Below are 23617 nucleotides of genomic sequence, written 5' to 3'. Positions count from 1 at the left end.
CTGACTGACGCGTTAAATTGAGTCCGAGGACCGACTCAACGCCATTCCTGTGATGGGAAGATCATGACGCTGTGTAGCAACCTACCTGTGTATATTTCAGTTTTCAATCACCCGCATGCCATTGTAGGCCTCGGCTGTCTTGAAGGGGTGGAACTTGCGGCTGGAGGTGCCTGTCTCGGGCCTGAGGCCTGACGAATGATGTAAAATTGGGTACATTGAACGGCCTGGGTACCCACGACGCATGCTTCCATGTTTTCTTTCTGCACTTCCAAGTGAGTTTAGGAATATAGATTCCCAAGGCAGAGATCCCAGACAGAATTTCTAGTATAGTGCCTCTGGAATAGTTTTGACGGTTGGTAGCTAGGCAATGCAGTCTTCATGACGAGAGCAGGAAAGAGAAAACCGTATGGACGCGCGCCACGGTAACCGAAGCGCAAATTCCCCCGCGCGATGACCCTGCAAACGACGCTTCTTTACTTCCGATTCTCCGCCATCCACCCAGTTACGCTGCGAAAAAGAAATGAGGAAAAAGTCAAACTTGCCCCTCACACGAGCACCCATCACTCTACGCTGTCGCACACGTCGCGCAAAGGAGAACGCGTCCCAGCTTGACAGGGATTGCTAGGGCCCGTCGTCGAGGAGAAATAGCATTCAGGAGGCAGGCTCGGAGTCGGGAGCAGTATTCTTAGCTTTAGGCGTGCCAAAGCTGGACCCGCTTGCCTATCAGATCTCGAGAGACGCCGACAGCGAGTGAGTCCCAGGTCTCGGAAATCCTTTTACGGCTTTCCTTTATGAACCTTATGGCAGTCTGGCTTCTTCGAACGTTCTTCTGTCTTGACGCCACATTCCCCGGCCCTGGTCAGTTTTTCAAGCTTGCTTATACCCTGCTAGGACGTCGTTCAAACAACGCTGCACATCATGCCCGTCAGAGTCTCCATGTCGGACGACCCGTTCTCAGCTTTGCTGGCCCCGCCCCCGGATGAAATGCCCGCTGAGCGGGCGGCAAGGTTGCGCGAGGAGGAAAACGCAAAGCGCATCTCAGATGCAATCGACGAGGAGATTAGCCGCCAGAGAGCAGAGCAGAGACGAGAGAGATGTGTCAAGGTACTCTTGTTAGGCCAAAGTGAATCAGGTAGATCAGCCCATCTCGTGATGACATGTTGTAGCGCCTGACAATGTCCGGGTGCACAGGGAAATCCACTACTCTGAAGAGTGAGTAACTACGTCTGGAAATGATACTCTCGCTAATACACTGCCAGACTTCCAGCTCATGAACTCCAGGAAGGTGAGCATACATGCGACTGAACCAAGCCCAGCGCGCTAAACCGCCGCTCGCGACCACTAGGCGTTCCGTGCCGAGAGAGCTCAATGGCGAACCGTGATCCAGCTGAACATCGTCCGCTCCTTCCGCCTCATCCTCGAGGCCATGGCTGAAGCCCAAGCCGCCACGACATCGCCCGCGACCTCCTCCCCCTCCGTCTCCCCGCGCCTGCGCCCCGCCGACGACCCCGACCCCGACCCCAACATGCCGCACCTCACGTCCGAGCTGCTCCTCCTCAAGATGAAGCTGTCGCCGCTCATACAGATCGAGGAAACGCTCCTGCGCGCCCTCGACCCGGAGGGGTCGTCCGTGTTCGGCGCGCCGTATCTCACCGCGCTGACGAACCTGCCCAATCCCGAGCGCCCCCGCGGCAAGGGCGTGAAGGAAATTGCAGTGAACTCGTGCGCATGGGGGACCAAGTTCAGCCGCCTGCTGAGTGGCGAAGCGAGGAATAGCACAGATGTGAGGGATGAGGGCCTCGAGCCCGACGAACCCAGCCATGTGCTGCATGCGTGCAGCGATGATATGATTCGCTTGTGGAAGGACCCAATAGTAAGGGAGGTGTTGGATCGGCTGAAGCTGAGGCTGGAGGAGATGCCTGGCTTGTGAGTCGCCGCGCGTTTATCTGAGTTCCCAGCGGTTGAACGTGCGGTAGTTTCTTAGATGACCTAGAGAGAGTGACTGACCTCAACTACATGCCGTCGGACGGTAAGTAGTCTTATTTCTGTGCGTGGAGCCGCGATTGTGACTAGACCTCGTAATATAGCGGACATCGTCCGAGCAAGGATCAAGACTCTCGGCGTTACAGAGTATCGCTTTACGGTCAAAGGCGGTTTGTACTGTATTTCTCCTTTCGTCCCACGCAGTCTCACGAGCAATGCAGTCGGGAACTCAATCAGTCGCGACTGGCGCTTGTATGATGTTGGCGGTCAACGATCTTGCGTGAGTCTTCGCAACTTCCTTTCACGGCGAGGAGCTTACTGATACAACCGATGGTAGAGAGGTATGTTGATAGTCGCATGGAATGAATTGGAGGTGTTCATGCCCTGGTACAGCTGCCTGGGTACCGTTCTTCGACGACATGGATGCCATCATCTTCCTGGCGCCCATTAGCTGTTTTGACCAGGTGCTCGAGGAAGACCCGTCCGTGAACCGACTAGTGAGGCACCCCCCATTCCTCCCTCGAACTCACCCACCTGAAACAACTCCTTACATTGTATTAGGAAGACTCGGTTTTATTGTGGAAATCGATCGTCTCCAACCCGGTCCTCGCCAGAACGAACATCATCCTCTTCCTGAACAAGTGCGACATCATGCGGCGCAAATTGGCGGCCGGGATCAAGCTGTCGAAGTACATCGTCTCGTACGGCGATCGCCCGAACGACTTTGAGAGCACATCGACGTGTGAGTGCCGTGCCATCTCTGTGGCAACCATAACCACAGATAGCTGTCCTTTTAATGATTCCGGTTCTTGATTTGTTTGTAGATCTGCGGAGAAAGTTCGCACAGATACATAAGGATCACTCTGTGCAGAAACGAGAGTTTTACGCGCACTTCACCTCGGTAGTTGTACGTGCCGACTGCTGTCGCAGGTTCGAGTTACCTTGTAATCATGAATTCCTTGCATTACAGGACATCGAGGCGACGACGAAGATCCTCGCCGATGGTAAGCACCTCTCGTCTGTACGGGTCTGTCCATTGCGTAACACTTTTTCGCACAGTACAAGACTCAATACTCCGTGCGAATTTGAGAGGTACAGGCCTCATACTGTGACACCGCGTTTGCAAACGTCCTCAAAATGAAGCAGTGTTGTCGGAGGTATGACGTCGCGTCAAGTCAATAGAGTAATTACCGATTGACGGGCGAAAGACGCCAACGCCGTCTATATGGCATTCTATGGATAGTCAGCAGGATGTAAGGGAGGATGTTGTATTGGGAACGGGGACGCCGACGTAGGCGAAGTATGTTGTTATCGGTCCAGCACCGTGTATCTTCGTGAATATGGGTGTATTCAAAAGCTGTATACAGCTCAAGCCGATCCGTTTATTCGCATCAAAGACTGCTACATCCTTCCGATGTCGTACAAGCTCAAGGTCCGTCCAGAAGTCATTAACTAACGGAAATGAAAAATCGGACGAAGGAAGATATGCCCGACCCCAAGTCGCCTTTACTGGATGTGGCAATGTAGCTGTGGTACTCATAAGCCACACCCACCGCACTCGGACCTCCACCCGCCCACAAGTCTGTACCTTCCGCGGCCTTGTCATGAATATCGAGGAAGCCATTTATTCGCCAGATAAGCAAGACGCCTCGCGAAGGTATGATTCTCCATGAGTAGGTTCAGTGTCAATCATGGATCGTCCGGATCCACCGCTGTAATATTTGGACTTCCCTTTGCAACCTGGGGATACGCGTATTACCTACTTCGCGGCCGAAGATCCTTTCATTGGGACGACATCCCGGAGTCTTTAGCCTGAACGTCGTTGAATGTGCGTCGAACTTGACCCTATAATGGCAAGACTCGGATTCCTGCAGCTGTGCGGCAATCACTGTACCCAGCTTATCAAGTTAGACAGAACCGCTTCTCCGCCACAATCATGGTGACGGTCAATATCCGTATATATATATATATATGCATGTGCACATCCCCTACAGCTGACAGTCCGGTATTACAGGAAGTACTGGTACACCTGTACCAGGGTCAACGGTGCATAATCCAAGGTTCTACGGGAAGGTAACAATACACATTGACAGTGCACTCTCAGCGCGCTACCCAGCCTCCTCTGTATGCAGATAAATAGGACATATTCCTAAAACGCTCGTGACAGTCTTGACACATCATGCACTATACCGCGAACGATGACACGCTACTTCAAGTCAGTCTACAAACTGACGATCCCTCCAAGTATAGAAGAACTCACTCTTTCTGTCTTTCCTGGTGATACGTCGAATGGTCGACATCGTCTTCGGCCTCGGTGATGGCGCCCGTCTTGTTGTCCATGTCCACCATTTGATGGGACTCGACCGTGACAAAAACCTAGAACCACGGCCGGCAATCATCAGTACTGTCAACTTATGATCAGCTTTTGACGCGTGCCTCTGGTGTCCGGCCCTGAGAGAGGTTGAGCACGTCGGGCTGCTTGTAAGCAATACTGATTTAGCGACAGGCATGACTTATTTTGAACTGTCATACCTTCCGATTCCGACCACCCCGATTGCCACTGACAGCTCCCGATTCCTCCCCGCTGGGCTCAGTGGTCCGGTTATACTTCCAGCCCGTCCGAGAATTCAAAGTAGACATCAAGGAATTCGTATACAGCTTCGATAACGGGAAGTTGAAGCCAATATGTCTGTCAAGCGCACCGGCGGTCAGCAGGCAGACAATTCACAGAAGCATGCACTGACATTCCAGAGGACTAGAACCGGCACGTTAGTGAGCGGTGATTAAGTGTGCATCTGGGCACTTACACTGGCGACGAAGAAGACGGTGTCAAACAGTGCCACGATGCAGGTGAGCATCCCCGTCTGGACGGTCACTGTCCAACAATAAGGAACCGTCTCCAGAAAGAGCAAGCCACGCACATCTAATAATCTTGTTGACAATGTCATCTGTCGCAGGGAAGCCTGTCCGGTGCCTTCGCTTGAAGCCAGCCGCTCAGCCCAAAGCAGAGAGAGGAAGGAGAACGAACATCATACCAAGTGCCAGGTAAGCACACTCGTGATGATGATGTCGCAGATGGCGTTGCCGATAAGCCAGACGATGACAACTGGCTCGAACCGCTGGAACTCGATAAACTTCGGTACGAACTTGATGGCTACTGCAGTCCCAAGCCCGCCGACTGGATCCGAAGAGGTATGGAATCAGCAATGCACGTGAAGGCGATATATCTGTCCTCTTGGGAGGCTTACACATTCCCGTGATGGCAGCTACGATAACGATCCCGACGAGGTAGTTGTTTCCCGTCAATATCTTTATTCTCCACGCAAAGAATAGTTGCACCATGGCTGCGATGATACCCTGTAAAGGAAGTCAGTCTTCGCCTCGCTCAAGCGGGTCTAGGCTTTACCGTCATAGCAGGATCTTGCAAGGCAAATATTCAGTCCGTGCAAGAGCGACATGGACGCAGATCATACCTGTCGCAAAGACTGGGAACAATGCCATGATAGTCAGTTGAAGTGCTGTGAACTAGCCATAGAACTCACCCCAGTTCGCGTTAGCGACGAAGTCATCATCCCCTTTACTCCAAATACTCAACACGGCTTAGCATTGTCATATCAAAATCAATCGCACCAAAGTGAATGATGACAGCTTGGTAGATGAAGACGCAGTCAAAGATTGAATTGACGGTGTCGGCCAGGAACAGGACTGAGACCTGTCGGGGAGAAATACAAGCCATTCAGTCGATAGGTCTCTGCGGGGGAAACAGTGCCTCGTACGAAGAGCTTGATCCATCGGCGGTCACTATGAATCAAGAGGTTAGCCATTGTGCAACTCCTTGTTAGTGGTGAGGAAGCTTACTTCGGGAAGGCATGGAAGTACAGGAACGTCTGCGTGATCATGATACCATAGAGTAGGATGTTGAAGAATAAGCCTATGAGCGAAGGCCCATGCCTGTGGTGGAACGGAAAACGTTGTAAAACCGCCATGAGCAGGGCCAAGGGACAGGCTCACGCTACTGCTGCTGCACTACCCATCTTGACTCAGCAGTAGACAGGGCGAAGGTAAGAGGGTAGGGGAGCGTACAATTCTTTCTACGAAACACGTCGTGGGCCTCATATATACGGCCTGAGTGGGCGCAGTGGATATCGAGATAGCCTGGGAACGGAGTGAGATGCGCGGTAGAGAAGAAGGCATCCGGGAGGGATGCATGGATACGAGGTTTGCGATGCCGTACGTCACTTACCATAATTTGGAGAGGATCTGCTGATGATCCTGAATGTCGAGCTGCTACAAGATTGTGTGAGTAGCTGTACCGGATGGACCTCTGAATATTGGAATGACAGCTGCTAACCGCACCAGTTGGACCAAGACTAGGCACTCACGACAATCTGAAGCCGCCCAATCTGCACGACGAGTCGGTGGAATATCTGAATCTCGATCAATCTCAGGTCAAACCAGATGTTCTCACGTATTATGACCCCTGAAATATCTGAGTACCCCGCATTTTGCGGATATCCGATCTGTATTGAGTCCAAAAGCTTCGAAGCGATCCAATCGGTGAGTTTATTGGTCTCCATCAATTACCAAGGAGCCTCAGCCGGCTCTCAAACATTATTTATCCACCTACATACCAAGCTCATTAAACGTTGCACCATCAATCTCTTCGAGGGCTGTATGGGGCCTGAGGGGCAAACCCTTTCAGCATTGGACCGACATGAAACAGTCGGGAGACTACCAGCCCCGGACTGTCAATAAGTTGACGCCCCGAAAGAGTCGAGCGTACATCGCCTCCTACATGATATTGTGGGCACCAGGAATCAACGGAACGGGAACGTTGACGCCTGAGTGGGTCGGCGGCCTACGAGGCTACGACGCCAGGACTTGTACGATGATTGGACAGCTGTCAGTTCCGGCGGGGATCTTGGATGCTCGGAAGATGCCGGTAAGTTCAGGTTCAAGCGCGAACAGCGCTGAAGGCCCGCATAACAAGTCTCCATTGTCCAACGCTGTTTTTGCAAGTCCAAAGTGCAATAGCGCACATGTACAGTAAGGACGATACAGCAGCATGATATTAGTATGCTACGATGGCTCTTCTTCCTGATGTAAGTCACTTTCGTACTCATTTTCCTGGGAAGGAGGGGTCCTCCGGCAACCCTCAGGCTCGGCTATATGGGTAAGGAAGAGTGGATGAATCTCTGAAGCTGCGCGCTGCAGGGCAACGTGTTGGTGACGCCGTTAGCATCAATTTGACACCTGTAGAACTGCGAGAGCTCTGTATCGGGCAGTTGGTCTACCATTAGGCAGGAGACTTGGCCTGACTATGTGTTCAGGTGCTAGATCTAGACATGGGTACCTATTTCATGAACTTAACCTAACTCGGCTTTACGACAGTTTCGACCAGCGGTCTCGTGATGCGCAATCAGCCTCATGCGGACTAGAAGCTCATGACCGTTCTACGGGACGGGCTACCCAGGATCTTCCGTAAAAGTCTGATAGTTATGTAGGTCCTCTTTCACGTAAATAACGATGATTTCACCCGTCGCATACTCCGAACAGAAGTCTCTACCGAATGGGGTCCCAAGCGGTCCGTCGATACGGTTCTTAGATATTACAAGGGAAATCATATAAAGGGATGGTGCACCTGACAGGCGCCGTCAAACCTCTACGTGCTTAGCAGATAAGCCTGCAGCACAAAGCTTCACAGAGCATTAGCACTTGAAGATGGTAGCGAATATCGAAGACGTCGCTGACAAGAGCTTTGATTACATCGTGATAGGTGAGTATACTTGAACATCTCTTTATGACTTATTCGTTGAGCCCCCGCAGGTGGAGGGGTAGGGCAGCCTCTATATGGCACTCCGGAGTGTTCACTGTTCTTTAGACATCTGGCCTCTGTGTCGCTGCTCGCCTTTCCGAGGACCCCACCGTCTCGGTGCTCGTCCTGGAAGCCGGTAACGCCAACTTGGACGACCCTCTCCTGCGTATGTGCTTCACTTTTACCTGCGCAGGTACAGCTTTGACGGGCGGGAACAGTGCGCCCCGCTTCGTACGGAAGTCATTTCGAGAATCCAGCATATGACTGGGCTTTCAAAACGGTATGCATGACATCTCCGTCTATACGGGAATCTGACTCTCGAGACCATCTATCAAGACGCCGCAGAAGTATTGCAATGGGACCCAGTTCACTTGGAATCGGTGAGGACACCCTCTCCCCGAGGTTTTATGTTGCCCACCTGAGCTGTGCACAGAGGGAAGGGTCTCGGCGGGAGTTCTGCTATCAACTTCCTGTGCTGGACGAAGCCTCCCGCAGCAGAGATTGATGGTAAGTCGGCGTTGGGCTGCCGATTAATAATTGGCTCCACGTTCTGTTCAAGATATCGAGCGGCTCGGTAATCCGGGCTGGAATTGGAAGAACTATGAAACATTCTCCCACAGAACAGAGACGTGGGTAACTGCACCTAAGCAATAAGCTTTGCGTACTCATGATACCCAAGCTGCATCTACCCTTCAGAGGAAGTTATCAAGAAGCACGGTCTACGCATAGAGGACTGGAAGAACGGCACCGAAGGTCAGTCATCACCACCGGGTTTGCGGAAGAACACACTGATAGGGAGAACCCTAGGACCCCTATTGACTTCTTTCCCTGCCAAAATTAACGCTGCAGAGCTCGATATACAGCAGGTAGCCTTCCGTCCCTGCGTATCGACAGCTTCCCAGTGCTCAATTCATATCTGCAGACTTTGATCAACCGTGGCCTCCCTCTGGCTAAGAAGCCTGTAAGACCACCGTTACTTCGGAATTGGTCACTCAACTAACCACAGACCAACTGCCGACTCCGAAAAATTTAGCTCGGAGGTGATGTAAGTTCAACTACTCGATACTCTCTTGATGAGGAGCTTGTCTGACTATCTAGCAGCCACTCGGCGTTTTCTTCGGTACGAATACAGTCGACCCAAAGACCTCGACTCGTACATATGCCACGACGGTGAGTGGGTACGTAAGCACTTCGGTTGATATCGCGCTCACGGATACCTACTGGCTAGGCCTTCTATCTGCCTAACGTTAACAGGCCCAACTTCACTGTTCTCGTCCAAGCTCCGGTAAACAGGCTATTGACGACCAAAGATAGCAATGGGCTAGTGATCGCTGTTGGCGTTGAGTTCCGTCACAATGGCCGCGACTATAGTGTAAGGCCGAACAAAGAGGTGGTGTTGTGCGCAGGGTAAGATTTAAGCTGTGCGGGATGCGGAATGCTATGATAAACAGCTTCTTCCTTCCATCGCTAGGGGCCTTAAGTCGTCTCAAATACTGGAGCTTTCGGGGTTCGGCAACCCACAGCTCCTCAAGAGCCTTGACATACCAGTCGTCTTACCTTTGTCAACCATTGGCGAGAACGTACAAGAGCATATTTTCACCGGAGTGACCTGGGGTGAGTGTCACTTTGTGCTCGCTTGCTCGCTCCGTTGACATGCTTTGCAGAGCTCCGTGAGGATGCCTCCTTTGATACGCTCGATGTGTTGAGGGATCCGAAGATAGCTGCTGAGCACGTAGAGCTCCAGTAAGTATCCGCCATTGTGTGTCCTTGGTCTTGTCTAATGACGCGCAGCGCTAAGGGCGAGGGCCTTTTCACCATGGGATTGTGCGGCTTCGCGTTTGTTCCCTTGCAAATGCTCTCGAAGCGCGCCGACGATATACACAAAGCTGCCCGAGACAAAATTGAGAAGAATGCCGCGAAGTATCCTTCTGGCTTGCTCGAGCAGTACCGTATCCAGTTGGAGCGACTAGAGAGGGGCGCTCCGGGGTGCGAGTACATCACGTTCCCTGGTTTCTTGTCTCAGCCGAGTACGTTGCTCTTCCCGTGGTACCCGGAGCTGTTATTCTAAGCAGATTCGCTTCAGACCCGCCCAAGCCGGGAAAGAAGTACCTGACTATGCTTGTCTTGACGAACCACTTATTCTCTCGGGGCACTATAGTAATTCACGATGTCATCGTCCCAAGGCGCATTGCTTATTACTCAACTGCTTTAGCACGTCAAATCAAAGAATCCGGAGGATGATCCAGAGTTCGATCCTCACTATTTCGAAGAGGAGATAGGTATGCCAAGGCAAATATTCATCTGGTAGCATTACATTCATTTGTACGCAGATCGCGATACGTTCGTCGAGATAGTCAAGTTCGCCAAGGGGCTGGCTCAGACCGCACCATTTAAGGATCTGGTTGGTAAGTCGGTCATGCCCCTGATGGCTGTATCTATGAAGTTTCATTCACGCTCTTATGCAGCGCAGGAAGTGAATCCCGGGCCAGAGGTCACAACGGATGAGCAGATCGCAGGTAAGCAGCTCTGTGTTCAACTCTGAACTGCTGCAGCTGAGCCTCTATTCAGACTGGCTCAAGTCTTACATGACGACGACATACCGTGAGTGAATGTAGTAGGAGTACGTGGTATGCCCGGAATAACGTTTATGACAGACACTATTGGATCTTGCTCAATGCTTCCGAAGGACAAAGGAGGTGTGGTCGATTCCAAGCTGAAGGTGGGACATTCCCAATCCGCCAACTCGACCTGACACCGAACGTTCTCTCTATAGGTGTATGGCACGACCAATGTCCGGGTGGCCGACTTGTCTGTCATCCCGCTCCATTTTGCCGCGCATCCACAGGGTGAGTAAATACAGACGTTCTCTGCGATTGGATATTGATGGCAAACTTCGAAGCTACCGCTTACGCTATCGGCGAGCAGGGTACGTGCATAATATCTGTAAATAATTGCCTCTACTTACATTACACCCCTAGCTGCCGACATTATCAAAGGTGTTCTGTAAGCTGTAAGATACGTGATGAATTGTGGGAGGGTGCGGTGACGCTTGCCTATGCTGAACATATATGTTTACTAGTAGATTTGAACGGACGTTTCTTGACAGAACTCGGACATAGTTGTCTTGAAGCTGCGCATCGAGACTTCATTCCCGTCAGCATTAAGCTCGCCCTAATGCACCATTCAGATGGGTACAAGCCGACAGCCCAGGTCACCGCCGGCAAAGTGCAGTCGTTAGTAGACCCTCGACAGCCGAGCAGGTCATGATCACCCGATCATGTTGCGCAAGCTTAAGCCTCGATTCAACTTGAACCAGTCCCACAATCATAGTACCGCTCGTATGACATTGTGATGTTCATAGCACACCTAGCACTCTTCACAAACACCGTTATAGCCCCGCACCGCCTTTCTGCGGCTGCATCCAACTGGCACTCGAAAATGGAGCGTGTGGCGCACAACCCCATTCACACCGTGTTTGGAAGGCAGGAGCAGATGGTCCGCTTTTTATGGAGCTGCTCCTCCGACGGGAGAATAGCTGCAATAGAAGTAGTTCCCTACTTTGACGTATCGCCCACGACGTGTACTTTTGCCACAATCGGTTTTAGGTCATGGCTCGTGAGATGTCTCGGAGTACTGGCAGAGCGGGGTAACTCAAACCCAAGGATCTACAAGCAGTCTCAGCGGGCGTATCCTGACGACGCGACACGTACACCCGCACATACCAGAATATCGTCCGTCTTCAGTGGGCTAGGTCCGGTTATTCTGACGTCGTTAACATATGTCCCATGTTTGGATCCCAGATCCCGTATGTACACCTAAATAAACAAGTATCAGGCCTCCCAGACGCAGCCTGCTAAGACGAAGGGGCGACTCACATGTCCATTTTCAGCCCATAATTCCGCATGCGCAGGACTGAGCGGTAGGTCCTCCGAGTCTCCTAGACCACCGCCTGTTTCGCGACCGCTGTCATCGAGGGGTGGAAACCAGCCGTTCGATGGGCTGGCTACTCGCTCTCCTTGGCCAGAAGCTCGACCCAGTACAATCTTGCATCCAGCCGGTAAAACGACATATTTGGGCGTGAACGGTCGACTCTCGGGACATGCCGAGAGATTGACTATCGTACCCATCTTCTTAGGAAGGAAATTCATGGCGGAATGAAGTGGGGTTTATCAGTTCCTTCAGATGGAGTAGCTCAGAGCAATGAGCGCCTTGCTGCCTTTATATAGGGCCATGGCACCCAATCTAGAAGTTCTCTATAACGGCGGCCCAAAGGCACAAGGTTGTCTGTGGGTCCCTGGTTTGTCACCGCAAAAAAGGGACGCCGTCGTTCACCCGAGAACTGCGAAGAGACCCTGCGATACATCCTGACTTTAAGTCACCACTATGCCGTAGAAGGACAAAAAATCAGCTTGCGGTGCGGGGAGTATGGCACGGACCCGGTCTAGACAGTCTTGATGAAATAACCATTGTTCTGGAGCATGAAGGTGAGAAGGCTGACCTGCAACTGATAGCAACAACTGAGCATCTAGTTTCGCGGGAGTGAATCGTTCTCCGCAATGGTGCCTACACGTGGTAAGAGCCGATGTGCAGAAGTACGCCTTGTCCCCATTAGGTGGACAATAGAGCGCATGGTATCTGTTATCAGACGGTTTGATAATCAGTAGCACGCACTACGCGTTCGAAACAGACTTTTTCAACGTGACTATTGTCGGGCTCTCAAGAACGCCGGGGATGACACCCTGTAACATACCTGATCGTACTGATGATGCCCGACGCCCAAGAACGCCGAGAATTGCGTGGCACCCATAGCATACCAGATGTTGTTGATAATGTCCTGTTGTACAGAGCCTGCTCGAAATATCCGGACGTCGACGTGAATACAGTCATAACTGGACAACAAGGCAGGTATCAATGTGACGCACGGCAGATGTAAACTGCAGCTCAAGATGTCATAACAGCGGCCACTCAGGAGCAAAGAGTCCTCCATCGACTCCACAAGATATGACCCACTGCGAGAACCACTGCACACGCGCGTCAGGGCAAGGACCCTCTACCTCGGGATCACGATAGTGTGGGTCCAGCCCGGCTCCCGCTAGGCGGATCGCGAGACTGAACGGGGTACAGCAGACCATCGATCAAGAGAAAGCGATCAGTCGGCACCAGGATCGCAAAAGGTCACCGACACCATCCACGAACGCCTCATAGTCCAAGTTCTGGTCTTTGATGAACAGACCACAGTGGGCCTGCACTTCGTCTTCCGCGCCGGCAATGGGCACTCTGAGCCACTTGTGTCGCGCGTGACCGTTGAACCTCCCGGGCAGCACGATGAAGTGTCTCGGCGGACGCGATTCCTGGGCTTTCTTCTCTATGTCCCGCTGTTTCTTGAGTTCCTTCTCGGCCTTCTTGAGCTGCTTCGAGCGCTCCTTCTCTTCTTCTTTCGTAAGAGGGCACGCATCCGCCCCGAGATCTCCGCCTGTATCCTCCAAAGACATTCTGCCCATGTCCGCCGTAGTTAATGACGGAGTAGTACCTTCTTTCTCGAATGGGTCTTGTATCGAAGCCGAGGACCCCGGCTTAGGCACGGTCTCCGTCCAGTAATTAACCCATAAGCCGTTCCATGCTTCGAGAGCACGGTATCGCTCAAGGAGACCGGAGGGTTCGAACATGCACTGCCCGAACTCGAAGTGTTCGACGACCCATCTCTTCATAGCACTGAATGGCTCATCCGAGTGTTTCCGAAAGAACTTGACCATGGGCTCGTCCGCAAGTTTCGTTATGAAAGACGAGGTTTTGTCTAGAAGTTCCAAAGGGGAAGAGGTCCGCGTCGATCTGGGAGATAGACTAGGAGACGGAGACCGGGCAGCTGCGCAGGTATATCCTCAGCACCGTGAGTGTCGCCAAAGCATAACATGCTCACAAGCTAAAGACGAAGCGTCTGGTGTGGACGTTCCAGAGGGGGACGGCATAGGTGAAAGGCGATCTTCTCCAAGGACTTTATGATCTACGATGTTAACTTGCTCCGGGTCATTGAGCTCTGCCTCCGTCTTACGCTTCTTGTCATCCTTTGGGAATAAAGAAGCTATGCCGCTGATCACGACATGCGGATGCATCGACAGGTATGGCACATCGAAAGCGACGATGCCCTTGATCCTCTCAGACTGCGGCGTCCGAGCAGTCGCCGCATCTACCGCCAGCAGGCCTCCCATAGAGTGTGCGAGCAGTACCACCGGACCCGGATCCAACGTGTCCAGCCTGATAGCAGTCAGGAAAAGTGGGAAGTCAGGAGCGCAGAGTACCGCCACCATTTGAGCAAGTTAGCCGCAGCATAATTTATTGGTTTCCTGCTCTTGTATGTGGGGTATAGGCAGCTATCCAGACTAACGGCCTCCGGCAGCTTCTTGAGCAGACTATTGTGCAAGTCGGTAGGAAAGGATTGGAAGGAGGTGTGGTCGCCTTATGCCCTCTTCGTCTTAGGCTGGTGAGTACTAACGCAGTACATACGACGACTAACCTTGGAACCCGTGAATATAAACCAAATGAAGCGTCAAGTTCTTTTCTACAGACATGTATCAAGCTCCAGCTCGCCAAAACCACGATTTCCGACGTCGTGTAGAACGTCGAGACGGATGCGAGGGACGGTGGCGAGCGGGCGCTTGATTCAGAGGGAGCGACAAATATCGGCAAATTTGTGGCTTTGGCGTTCCGACTTGTTTCCTGCGTTCCATCCTACCTACCTGCACTATCGACCCTTGATACACTACGAGTGTCAACGCATCGTTCGCGCTGGTCAATGTCTTGTTGACTGCCACACAGTCACCGAGGACACCGGACCAGCGCGAGCGATGGCGCCAGCGATATGGTTGGATTCTTGTCTGCATACCCGCGACGAGTCTGGTATCGGCTGCACTCTCTGCTAGGCAGAACCGAAGGAGTCGTTTCGACGCGTCGTTGGGCTGCAAATCCACGTCTCCACCCGTTCTCCACTTCACGGGTTAAGGCTCGGTTTCGCCCTCCACTCCTAGAGCTCGCGAATCAAGAAGTGATCCAGCTGACGATTATGATGATGCCTCATTTTCTGGGCTATAAGAGCGCATCATATAGGCACTACGCTTGTATTGAATCAATCTTTATATCTTCATTCGTCCAGAATTCAAGGTAATGAAAGCTTCAGAACTTGCGCCGATAGATCCAGCGTCCGTTCCCAAAGGAGAAGAGCAGAAGACATCATCATGGCTTGCAAGGAAGGTGGTGGGGGTACGTATCTCGGGCATGTACTTCTCCGGCCGAGGAGAGGTGTTGACAATGAATAGTCGATGACAGGGAGGATCGTCATGTCCACGTACGAGTCGCTTCGTGCGGCTGGTACCAGCGTTGTGTGCTTGTCCCCAGTATGTCATATTTGCTGCAAACCACGCAGCTGAGAATAACATCGCCCTTATGTGCCTGCAGTGGGGAGATTCGTCGTTCATCGTATTACCCTGCATACGATTCCGAGATCTAGCCGTCGAAACCGTTACCGCAGCAACCGTACGTATTACCATGCACATCTGGACCTCGAACTTCTAATGATATTTCATACTAGGGCGGCACTGCAGCCATCGCTACTCCGATTATGGGGCCACTATCCGATGTCGTGACAGACTCGGTCGCCGATAGTATTCTCGTTGAGGTAGGGCTAAACGCAGGCTTCCAACTCGGCACCAAGGCCGCAGACGACCTGGTCTTCGGTGAGACCACCGATATGCTGATTCCCGTTCACTCAACGCGACTCGAGACCACGAGCGTTAAGGAATTGACGATTACGCTTAAGTATAAGCATACGGTCGTTGACGCGAATTTGGGGTTCTTTCGGAGTAGCGTGCATGCGTGAGTATCATTCTGTGGAAGTACGATGTTGCAGCTGAGATCTCCCTCGTTCAAAGTGATACTTCACTTTTCGCAAGCGTTAAGGATTACTTAGCGGTAGAGAAAGGATGGTTTTCACCATACCTGTTCGCGAGTGCCAGGAGACCTGTGATACCGCGCGTCATGAAGCCTGACGTTCTCTTCTGTCATGGCCCTTTCTTACCCGGTAAGTCTGCTTCCCGTGCTACTCTCGCGACAGGAACTCTGGACTATGTCTACTGCAGGCGACTATAGAGTGGGTCAGACACTGCTGGAGGAATCTGTGTCGGCCATATCTTTCTCCGCGGCTCCCTCGTCGGAACCAGAAGCCGCTTCCCAGTCGCAGCCCAACTCATTCGCAAGCAAACTGCACCTCTCGAATCCGCTGAAACGCTCGCATACGCCGCCTCCACCCGCGGAGCCCACTGAGCCCGCACCCGTACAAGAACAGCTGGCACCTGTTCCACGACGTTTGGTCATCCTGATAGTGGGTCTCAAGCCTCATCGTAAACTGTGGACGACGAGCCAGCGTCCAGACGAGAGCGTCATCCGATATCAACTACTGAATGGATGCCCAGCGGTCGTCGTGCCCGCTCGGCTTGGTGCACCGCTCGTGTCTTGGGACACCATGACGCTCGAACACTTGTGGCAAGTTCCCCTACCCTCCGACGAGGATGCTAAATCGCTTGGGGACGCCGGTGGCGAGTTCAAAGGAGTCGTGAACGTGCTCTTCGAGTATCTGGATCTGTGCGTGGACTGGGGCAGGGTCGTGCTTCCGAAAGGCCGGTCTGGCTATGCTAAGGATGCAGTGAGGGACGCTCTGTCGCTGGTCGTCGCTGCAGGTATTAGGAGTGGCGAGAGCAAGGAGGTGAGGAAGCAGGTGGACAAGGCGAGAAGTGGCGTCGCAATCTGGCGCATCCCATGAGTCGGTGTTCTCGTCCCATTCCATGATCGCTTCAGGGTTTTGTATCAGTCCTATCTATCCCCTGCATGTGCCCTTGTATTTACATAAAGTATATGTACTGCAATAGATCCGACGGGTACCGCACCAAACAGCTTTAACTTACGACTTAGTGCACGCGCGCCGAACGGCGACTGCCTTGTCACGCAGCTGCCGTTCTCGGAGTCCCAGGCTTGCAGCTCGACCGCGCTAATTGCGTGTCCGTCGTACCCTCAAAGGCTTTCTAAGCCTGTATTTTTTCGTTTAACTTGGCATCTTATCGCTCGGCTCTGTTCCGTGAATCCTAGAGGTCGAACCATCGGGTGCAATCGACATTGAACTCCCTGCAATTTCCCTGAGCCACAATCTTTCCGCCGCCGCGTCCACATCGTTCTTCATCCAGCCCCCCTTTCAACTTTCCCTCGAAAATGGTTTCTTCGGCGCCGCTGACGGCCTCGAAGAGCCAAAACACACTGTCGTACGCGGAGCGGGCCAAGAAGGGCCACAGCGCAAAGTTGCCAAAAGCTGCGAGCTCGCAGCAGCATCCCACCGCATCGCAAAATCATTCCATCTCATCGACCGCCACTGCACCTTCGGTTGTGGCCAGCACTTCCAGCACAGACATGACCGGATCGAGCGGGTCGAAGGCTTCGTCACCGCTGTCGAGTGTGGATATGACGCCTGGGAGTCAGCAGGCGAAGGGGTCGGCGGAACCGTCGGCGGGAGTGCTTGAGGCCGGTGAGTCGTCTTCGTCGGCGCAGTCGCAGTCGTCACCCGTCAAGTCGCCGCCGGTCAACGTCTGGAACGTTCGCAAGGAGCAAATGGCTCAGGCTTTCGCCCAGTCTCGTTCGCCTCAGAAACCGGCTGCTGCTTCTTCACCTGTACATATCAACGGAACTGGTCCTTCCTATCCACCCTTATCGCACTCGTCTGGGCAAATACAAGCGTCCATGTCTACCTCTCGACCACCTGCTTTGAATGGTACCTCTGTGAACGTAAAGGATGCCGTGGAAGACGACCCTTTCGTCGTCAAGCCTCGCACTCGTCTACCACCCACCCCTCCCGCAAGTCTACCACCGTCTGTGGAAGATGTCGAGAGCTGGCCGGAAGTTGGTAAATCCATCCAGCCTAGTCCACCAGGAGAAGTTGAAAAGACAGAGGAGAAGCGACCAGGGGAGACTTCGCAGCCGGCTACTCCGCGGAAAGGTATGTATCATAACTTCACATGATCTTTATAGTTTTCTACATCTCCCCCGGTTGCAATACCATGCTAATGGCCGGCTACATCGATGCTCATCTCCTCCTTTCCTACTGGACCCTTTAGGCGAGAAAACGAAGTGGGTACCCATCCCTGCAGAAGAATTGCAGGCCGCAGCAGATGCTGTGCGGCCACGAAATCGGTATGGGTCGTCTCGCAACCAGGCTCCTTATCACAACAGGCAGGGATCTGCTCGCAATAGCTTGCAAGCATCTACTTCCACCTCCGCGTCAGGATCCGTCCCGGCTTCTCAAGGACACAGTCGAGCACACTCCACCCGTGGCTCTGCGTCGCAGTCGCAAGTCCAAAGCGTCGCCAGCAGCGTCCAGTCCAGCCCTCGGCAGAGCGTTCGCGGCAAGCGCCTTCCCGAGGAGCCGACTGGCACTAGCGGCTATGGTCGTCCGCTCAATGTAGAAAGCTCTCTTCCCGGCGGGGCGCCGCCTCATACGGAAATGCCCATGCCTTACCCTCCGCCACAAATTGCCCCATACGCCTCTTCGCAAGGATCCGGCACGAACAGTCCCGGATACTTCCCGCATTTATCTTTGCCGGTCCAGCCAGGCCATAGTCCTCATACCCACGCCTACCCCATGGCGACCTCTCCAGCCCATAATCCGTACGCTATGCCTGCTTCGAACGGTTACCCCTCTCAACCTGGCGTTGTCTCCCCTATGTATCCCGGCTCCCCGCCTTACCCCATGTACCAACCATATATGTATCCATATGGCCAGCCATATCCTTACTGGAACGGCAACGCGCCAGGGCAGGAACAGTTGCAGCCGATGTACCCGACGAGCTCCCAGGTGTCTCCGATACCTCCTCCTGTACAGGACCCAGTGCAAATACAGGCCGGCGCCGAACCGAGCGCTCCGCCGCCTACTTCGATGGTCAGACCGCCACCGCCCGGTGAGTCGGAAGCCGTAGCTGGCTACCGGGAGGTCGGACCTGTCGAGACGGCGACATCGAGTGCCCAAGAAGCGAGTCAGCGGGGACGTCCGCAGAGGCCAGTTGTATTTGGCAGTATCACTAGTAAAAGCCCAAGTCCTGCTCCGGTAGAGTCGACATTCAAGAAAGACGTGAAGAATACGGCCAGTGCGATGCCTGAAGAGACCGCAACTGGAGACCAGGCTACTGAGAAAGAAGAAGGCATCAAGACGTTCAAGACTATTGCTATAGGGGTAAGCCCAGGTGAGCCAGGCCCGTCGACTAGGTCAAGGACGCAATCAAGCTCGAAAGGACGAAGACGAGTTGAGACGGCGCCGGGTCGGTTCATGTCCGACGTGATGAATAACGGAGACCCCGTCAAGAACGGGGAAGGTCCGAAGGAGGAGAATAAAGTCGAATTCAAGGTCATCGACCTGACGGATCCTGAAACGAAGTGGGAGTTCGGGTCTACGATGCGCAATGAGCCGGATGAGGCTTTGCTTGTGCCCCCGCAGCCTGGTCGTGGGCCTTCACCTCATTTGTCCCAGCCTTCTCCCGTACGCGCTCCCGACGGCATCTCCGCTGCTGCGTCGATGTCGGCCTCGCTATCTACATCGTCAGCATCGCCCGCCACGTCTGCTAGCGGACTCCCATCGGGACCTGGGATGCCTGTCCCTTATCCTTTCCCGGCCGATCAGTCTCTCCAGCCTGAATATAATGCGGAGTCTGATGAGTGGGAGGTGAAGGACTATGGCTACGGTTTCGGGCCGATGAGTGGGACGGGCATTGCCCCCGTTATTACAAAGGAGGAGCGTATTGCAAGGGAACGCGAGCGGGAGCGGGCGAGAAACAGTGGTCGTGAGTTTGGTATGCGCGCTCGCGGGTACTCTCATTCGTTCGAATCCGGGTACGGCTATGAGCGCGGACGGAGGGGGAGAGGACGGGGTGGCCCGAGGGGGTACGGGAGGGGAGGCTACGACTCCCGAAATTTCTCTAGAGGAGGCGGTTTCCAGCAGTCGCGCCAGTCGGGGTATAACCCTAACGTGACACCGCCGTCGCACTTCCAGCAACTACCGCCTCAGGCCGACTACGGGACACAATATTACGTGCCTCCTATTGGCCCCTATGGCCCGGTCCCCGGTTATGAAGGCTACCATCCAGCTGCATACGTTCCGCCGATACATATTCCTCAAACTGTACCACCCGCGCCGGCTCCCATTTCTGCTGTGTCCTTCCCTCTGGATCCTTTTAGGCAGTCTCTTCTAGGGCAGTTGGAATATTATCTCAGCCCGCAGAACATGGCCCAAGATTTCTTCCTCAGGCAAAGGGTCAGTCAAAGTACATTCTGCATGTATGCGTAGCAACTGACGGTCGTCAAATTTCTCCTTGTTAGATGGACTCGCTAGGTTGGGTATCAGTCCACCTTCTGGCGTCCTTCAACCGAGTTCGTCACTTGACGGTCGACATCGACTTGGTCAAGGACGTTCTCTCTCTGTCCTCAGCTGTTGAACTGCGCGATGACTGGGTTCGGATGGGAGGAGATCAGTGGAAGCAGTTCGTCCTGCCAGGTGCAGCCAAGAGTCATTTCGAGAGCGACGCTGCTCCCGGACAAGCAGAGGCTCCGTCTCATTCTTCGGCGGAACATAACCCCTCTTCGAGTACGAGTTCTCCTGAAGACATGAAGTCCGCTGACATCGAGGCCGAGGAAGAGGAGGAGGAAGACGTCGTGTTCGTGATGGGTCAACACACGGATGGGCCCTGGAAGCCCCAACAACAGCCCGCTTCATAAGCACCGTTTCGGATCCGGCTCTTTCACGCAAGGACTTGTACATAGACGCCGAGTGATCAACCCGCTCGTAAAGTTTGCAAAATGCTCACCATGCATAAAATATTTTGACGGCACGTCCAGGCACATTCGTCTACACCTGGGATCTTCCACGGCCGCGAGGCGCTTAGGAGACGAAGCCCCCGCTTGACCGTCCATCGGTTCAGCCTAGGTTTTCTCGGACTCGTAACTCTCTTTCTCTATGCACGCCCCGGTATATTTCTTCACTCATGGGTCTTCTTTGACGTCGTTCAAATCCAGTTCTGCTTTCAAGTTCTTACGCTCATGCTGACGACTCAAAACGCAATATTTAACACCACTTGCCTACACGACGCCCGGTCCTGCTGCTAGCTCATAAATAATAATGTCTTGCACTCCTACTATGATCGCACATAGCTGTATGCCTGGTCCACGATAATAACGTACTTTGAATGACAGCACTGTTAATGTTCGTACTGCGCGGGGTATAAGCAAGGTATCCTCGGGGCCGGAGAACTTTGATATGAAGCACTGGCACCCTGGAAAGAGTTCAAGGAATACGCCAGATCGCGATACCGCTGCGCTCCTTGTCAACTTCTTTCTTCACCTCCTTGCTCTCCCCGCTCCTCACCGCCGCTGCGACCAGCAGGGCGACCGCATCCTTAAGCGTAGTCTTCTTCTCGTCCATCCCGTCTCCTTTCTTCTCTCCTTCCGGGAGCACCAACCGCTCCCAGTCGACGCACAAATCCAGGTACTCGAACAGCACTGTGACGATGCCGTGGAACCCACTCCGCGCCTGTTCTGGCATTGCGGGCTCGGATTCAGGCGGCAGGCTCACCGCCCAGAGGTGCTCCAACGTCAGGGTGTCCCAGGCGAGGAGCGGCGCGCCGGCCTTGGCGGGCACGACAATGGCGGGGCAGCCGTTGAGCAGCTGGTAGCGGATGACGCTCTCGCTCGGGCGCTGGCTGGTCGTCCAGAAGCCCGCGCGGTGCGGCTTGAGTCCCACGACGAGGATCACGAGGCGACGGGGCTGCGGGGCGGGGGGCACTGCGAGTGCGGGGTCCGGCTCCGGGGAGGGCGTGCGCGAGCGGTCGAGGAATTTGGAGAGGGTGGGGATTTTGAGGCCAGAGGAGGCATGGTGCGCCTCTGGCTTCGGTTCGGGCTCGGCGGGCGGGGTGTTTGCTAGTGTTATTACTGAGGCAGACTCATTCAGGAGGGTTTCGCCGATTTTGTAGTCACCTGGGGGAGGCCGGGGTTAATCTCATCTGGGGTAGGGGGGAGTATGCTCAGCGGTTGACCTGATAGAAATGGTCCGTGGCAAAATACGACATCAGGCTTCATGGAGCGGGGTATTATAGGCCTTCGTCCGCTCGCGAACAGGTATGGAGAGAACCAGCCCTTTTCCACAGCCAAGTAATCTTTCACGCTGGCGAACAGGGAGCTATCTCTGAGCAAAAAATCGGCTTTTAATATTATCTCTTTCCGCTACGGAAAACTGGAAAGACGCCTACCCATGCACGCTACTTCTGAAGAATCCCAGGCTGGCGTCTTCGACGGTATGCTTGTACTTGAGCGTAATCGTGAGCTCTTTCACGGCGGTAGTCTCCAGCCGTTTGGAATGAAGCGGGATCAAGTGGCTCACGGGGTGCTCGATCAGGAGATCGTTGGCACCCTTGGTGGCAAGCTCAAATCCGGTGTGGAGTCCCACTTCGACTAGGATCGTGTCGCCTAGCGTAGTGACTACGGCTTCTGAAATCGGGCCCATTACCGGAGCTGCTATCGCAGCAGTACCTCCCTGCGTGGTCTGTCATGAGAGAAGTGCGCGGTCGTGCCCATGCGACTCACGGTGGCTGCTATGACGGAGTGCATGACCAGGTCTCTGAATCGGATGCATGGCAGAAGGAGCGGAGAGGAGTCGCCCCACTGGAAGAAAAGGCATTGGTTAATGTCCGCTGGTAGACGACACGAAACGCACTGGCGACAGACAGACGACGCTGGTTCCGGCGGCGCGTAGGGATTCATAAGAGGACATGACGATCCTGCCCGTCATGGACTAGATACAGTATACGCGTACTCGGGCTGCCATCAGCAATGAAATATCGCAGACTTTTAGCCGACTCACGCCCGCGAGCTTGCGCACTATCCATGGCGCTTTCCTTTCCTCTTCGCTCTGCGACACGGAACGAGGATCAATGGGTCCCAGTGCTGAAGCCTCCGGCATAATCGAGGCAAAGGGGGCCAAGAAAAGGAAGCTATTAGAATAATACAAGTCAATTGAGAGGCCACTACTACTACATACTTAGTAATGTACAAACCCCGAGGCTCAAGTCTGGCTTCTTTCCGGTGCCACAAATAATATTACACGAAGTTGATTCCCAGATTTGCTTATCCCTAGTCTCGTTGCAGAAGCCCCTTAGCTTGGGGACTGGTAGCGAGTCTGGTCCGTTCTGCAGTTTCGGCGTTCGCATTCAAACCTGTTTATCTCCCATGTCTCTGCTGCACATTATATTCGATGAAAGTCCCAAGAGGGGTCCCCAGAAACTCATCCTGGAGGCTTCTTGCAAAACCCTAGACGCGCCCGAACCGAATACACGCTCCGAGCGAAATCCACTCCACCGTGTATCGCGGCAAGACCACAGCTATAGGGACGTCGGAGGCACTCAAATTTGCCTACGATGTGGACACATCAGCAAAATGGCAGCCCACGCTAAGGCGCTAAGTACCGCTAAGGCGCCCTTACCGAGCTCCTTAGCTCTAACTCTCTGAGTTGCTTAGCCGATGCTGTAGAGGGCGGCAGAGCAATATACATGGCTCTGTTGATCATAGATGTACATGTAATGTATACCAGTAGCACTAGACAAGGGTGGAGACTCGTAATTCGGGAGTTGCTATCATTCAAGGCAAAGGTTGAGTCCATCATGAAACGGTTTTGGGCACCGATTAGTATAGCCTTGTAGTGCAACGGTTATATCGAATGGTTGGGTATGGCAGACGCTGGCTCAAATCCTG

General features: G+C 53.5%; 8 protein-coding genes across 8 annotated transcripts; 4 read left to right on the top strand and 4 right to left on the bottom strand.

Annotated features, from left to right (window-relative positions):
- Window positions 1-918: 918 nt before the first annotated feature.
- GLOTRDRAFT_122121 (G-alpha-domain-containing protein) lies at window positions 919-3095 on the top strand (the record flags this gene model as incomplete). Its single annotated transcript, XM_007869603.1, has 11 exons — window positions 919-1104; window positions 1167-1212; window positions 1260-1285; window positions 1346-1926; window positions 1977-2029; window positions 2088-2263; window positions 2373-2480; window positions 2545-2725; window positions 2808-2890; window positions 2954-2987; window positions 3043-3095. 11 exons carry the CDS (start codon window positions 919-921, stop codon window positions 3093-3095), a joined length of 1527 nt encoding a protein of 508 aa, XP_007867794.1.
- Window positions 3096-4167: 1072 nt separating this feature from the next.
- On the bottom strand, window positions 4168-5969 carry GLOTRDRAFT_130788 (uncharacterized protein; the record flags this gene model as incomplete). The annotated part of the gene is made up of 14 exons (XM_007869602.1): window positions 4168-4189; window positions 4244-4359; window positions 4516-4672; window positions 4728-4738; window positions 4791-4858; window positions 4905-4962; window positions 5019-5161; window positions 5232-5340; window positions 5390-5403; window positions 5457-5468; window positions 5526-5558; window positions 5614-5695; window positions 5760-5784; window positions 5842-5969. The coding sequence occupies 14 exons, from the start codon at window positions 5967-5969 to the stop codon at window positions 4168-4170; spliced, it is 978 nt and encodes a 325-aa protein (XP_007867793.1).
- A 1686-nt stretch (window positions 5970-7655) lies between these two features.
- On the top strand, window positions 7656-10805 carry GLOTRDRAFT_139690 (alcohol oxidase; the record flags this gene model as incomplete). Its single annotated transcript, XM_007869601.1, has 25 exons — window positions 7656-7759; window positions 7810-7817; window positions 7865-7964; window positions 8017-8078; window positions 8135-8178; window positions 8232-8305; window positions 8358-8427; window positions 8478-8551; window positions 8606-8664; window positions 8721-8759; window positions 8832-8843; window positions 8900-8968; window positions 9027-9205; window positions 9270-9412; window positions 9463-9541; window positions 9590-9825; window positions 9882-9955; window positions 10011-10077; window positions 10129-10203; window positions 10264-10314; window positions 10367-10399; window positions 10453-10517; window positions 10572-10644; window positions 10698-10724; window positions 10777-10805. Exons 1-25 carry the CDS (start codon window positions 7705-7707, stop codon window positions 10803-10805), a joined length of 1797 nt encoding a protein of 598 aa, XP_007867792.1. The 5' UTR covers window positions 7656-7704.
- A 577-nt stretch (window positions 10806-11382) lies between these two features.
- On the bottom strand, window positions 11383-11820 carry GLOTRDRAFT_28396 (uncharacterized protein; the record flags this gene model as incomplete). The annotated part of the gene is made up of 3 exons (XM_007869506.1): window positions 11383-11463; window positions 11521-11613; window positions 11674-11820. Coding segments are annotated over 3 exons (321 nt in total), but the record flags the coding sequence as incomplete, so codon positions are not given.
- A 397-nt stretch (window positions 11821-12217) lies between these two features.
- On the bottom strand, window positions 12218-13943 carry GLOTRDRAFT_111670 (uncharacterized protein). Its single transcript, XM_007869600.1, has 3 exons — window positions 13716-13943; window positions 12549-13661; window positions 12218-12433 (listed from the first exon to the last, which is right to left on the bottom strand). The coding sequence occupies exons 1-2, from the start codon at window positions 13906-13908 to the stop codon at window positions 12934-12936; spliced, it is 921 nt and encodes a 306-aa protein (XP_007867791.1). The 5' UTR covers window positions 13909-13943; the 3' UTR covers window positions 12218-12433; window positions 12549-12933.
- A 1186-nt stretch (window positions 13944-15129) lies between these two features.
- Window positions 15130-16607, top strand: GLOTRDRAFT_44832 (uncharacterized protein; the record flags this gene model as incomplete). Its single annotated transcript, XM_007869521.1, has 5 exons — window positions 15130-15186; window positions 15248-15325; window positions 15381-15664; window positions 15721-15869; window positions 15928-16607. 5 exons carry the CDS (start codon window positions 15130-15132, stop codon window positions 16605-16607), a joined length of 1248 nt encoding a protein of 415 aa, XP_007867712.1.
- A 443-nt stretch (window positions 16608-17050) lies between these two features.
- On the top strand, window positions 17051-20593 carry GLOTRDRAFT_139687 (uncharacterized protein; the record flags this gene model as incomplete). Its single annotated transcript, XM_007869599.1, has 3 exons — window positions 17051-17828; window positions 17947-20132; window positions 20198-20593. The coding sequence occupies 3 exons, from the start codon at window positions 17051-17053 to the stop codon at window positions 20591-20593; spliced, it is 3360 nt and encodes a 1119-aa protein (XP_007867790.1).
- On the bottom strand, window positions 19861-22870 carry GLOTRDRAFT_100608 (uncharacterized protein). The gene is made up of 7 exons (XM_007869598.1): window positions 22731-22870; window positions 22584-22661; window positions 22454-22531; window positions 22120-22403; window positions 21907-22055; window positions 20198-21847; window positions 19861-20132 (listed from the first exon to the last, which is right to left on the bottom strand). The coding sequence occupies exons 2-6, from the start codon at window positions 22638-22640 to the stop codon at window positions 21159-21161; spliced, it is 1257 nt and encodes a 418-aa protein (XP_007867789.1). The 5' UTR covers window positions 22641-22661; window positions 22731-22870; the 3' UTR covers window positions 19861-20132; window positions 20198-21158.
- Between the last annotated feature and the right edge of the window lie 747 nt (window positions 22871-23617).

This window comes from Gloeophyllum trabeum (genome assembly GCF_000344685.1).
Source record: "Gloeophyllum trabeum ATCC 11539 unplaced genomic scaffold GLOTRscaffold_00010, whole genome shotgun sequence".
NCBI classification, from domain to species: domain Eukaryota; kingdom Fungi; phylum Basidiomycota; class Agaricomycetes; order Gloeophyllales; family Gloeophyllaceae; genus Gloeophyllum; species Gloeophyllum trabeum.
The sequence above is the reverse complement of the archived record's forward strand: the minus strand, read 5'-3'. Positions and strand labels throughout refer to the sequence as shown.

Bases quoted from the DNA above. Each gene is read 5' to 3' on its own strand.
- GLOTRDRAFT_100608 (XM_007869598.1), bottom strand. From the start codon at position 22,640: ATGTCCTCTTATGAATCCCTACGCGCCGCCGGAACCAGCGTCGTCTGT. The intron at 22,404-22,453 runs GTGAGTCGCATG...CAGACCACGCAG, and splicing joins ACTCCGTCATAGCAGCCACC to GGAGGTACTGCTGCGATAGC. The intron at 22,056-22,119 runs GTAGGCGTCTTT...TTTTTTGCTCAG, and splicing joins TTCAGAAGTAGCGTGCATGG to AGATAGCTCCCTGTTCGCCA.
- GLOTRDRAFT_111670 (XM_007869600.1), bottom strand. From the start codon at position 13,908: ATGCATCCGCATGTCGTGATCAGCGGCATAGCTTCTTTATTCCCAAAG. The intron at 13,662-13,715 runs GTGAGCATGTTA...ATACCTGCGCAG, and splicing joins AGACGCTTCGTCTTTAGCTT to CTGCCCGGTCTCCGTCTCCT.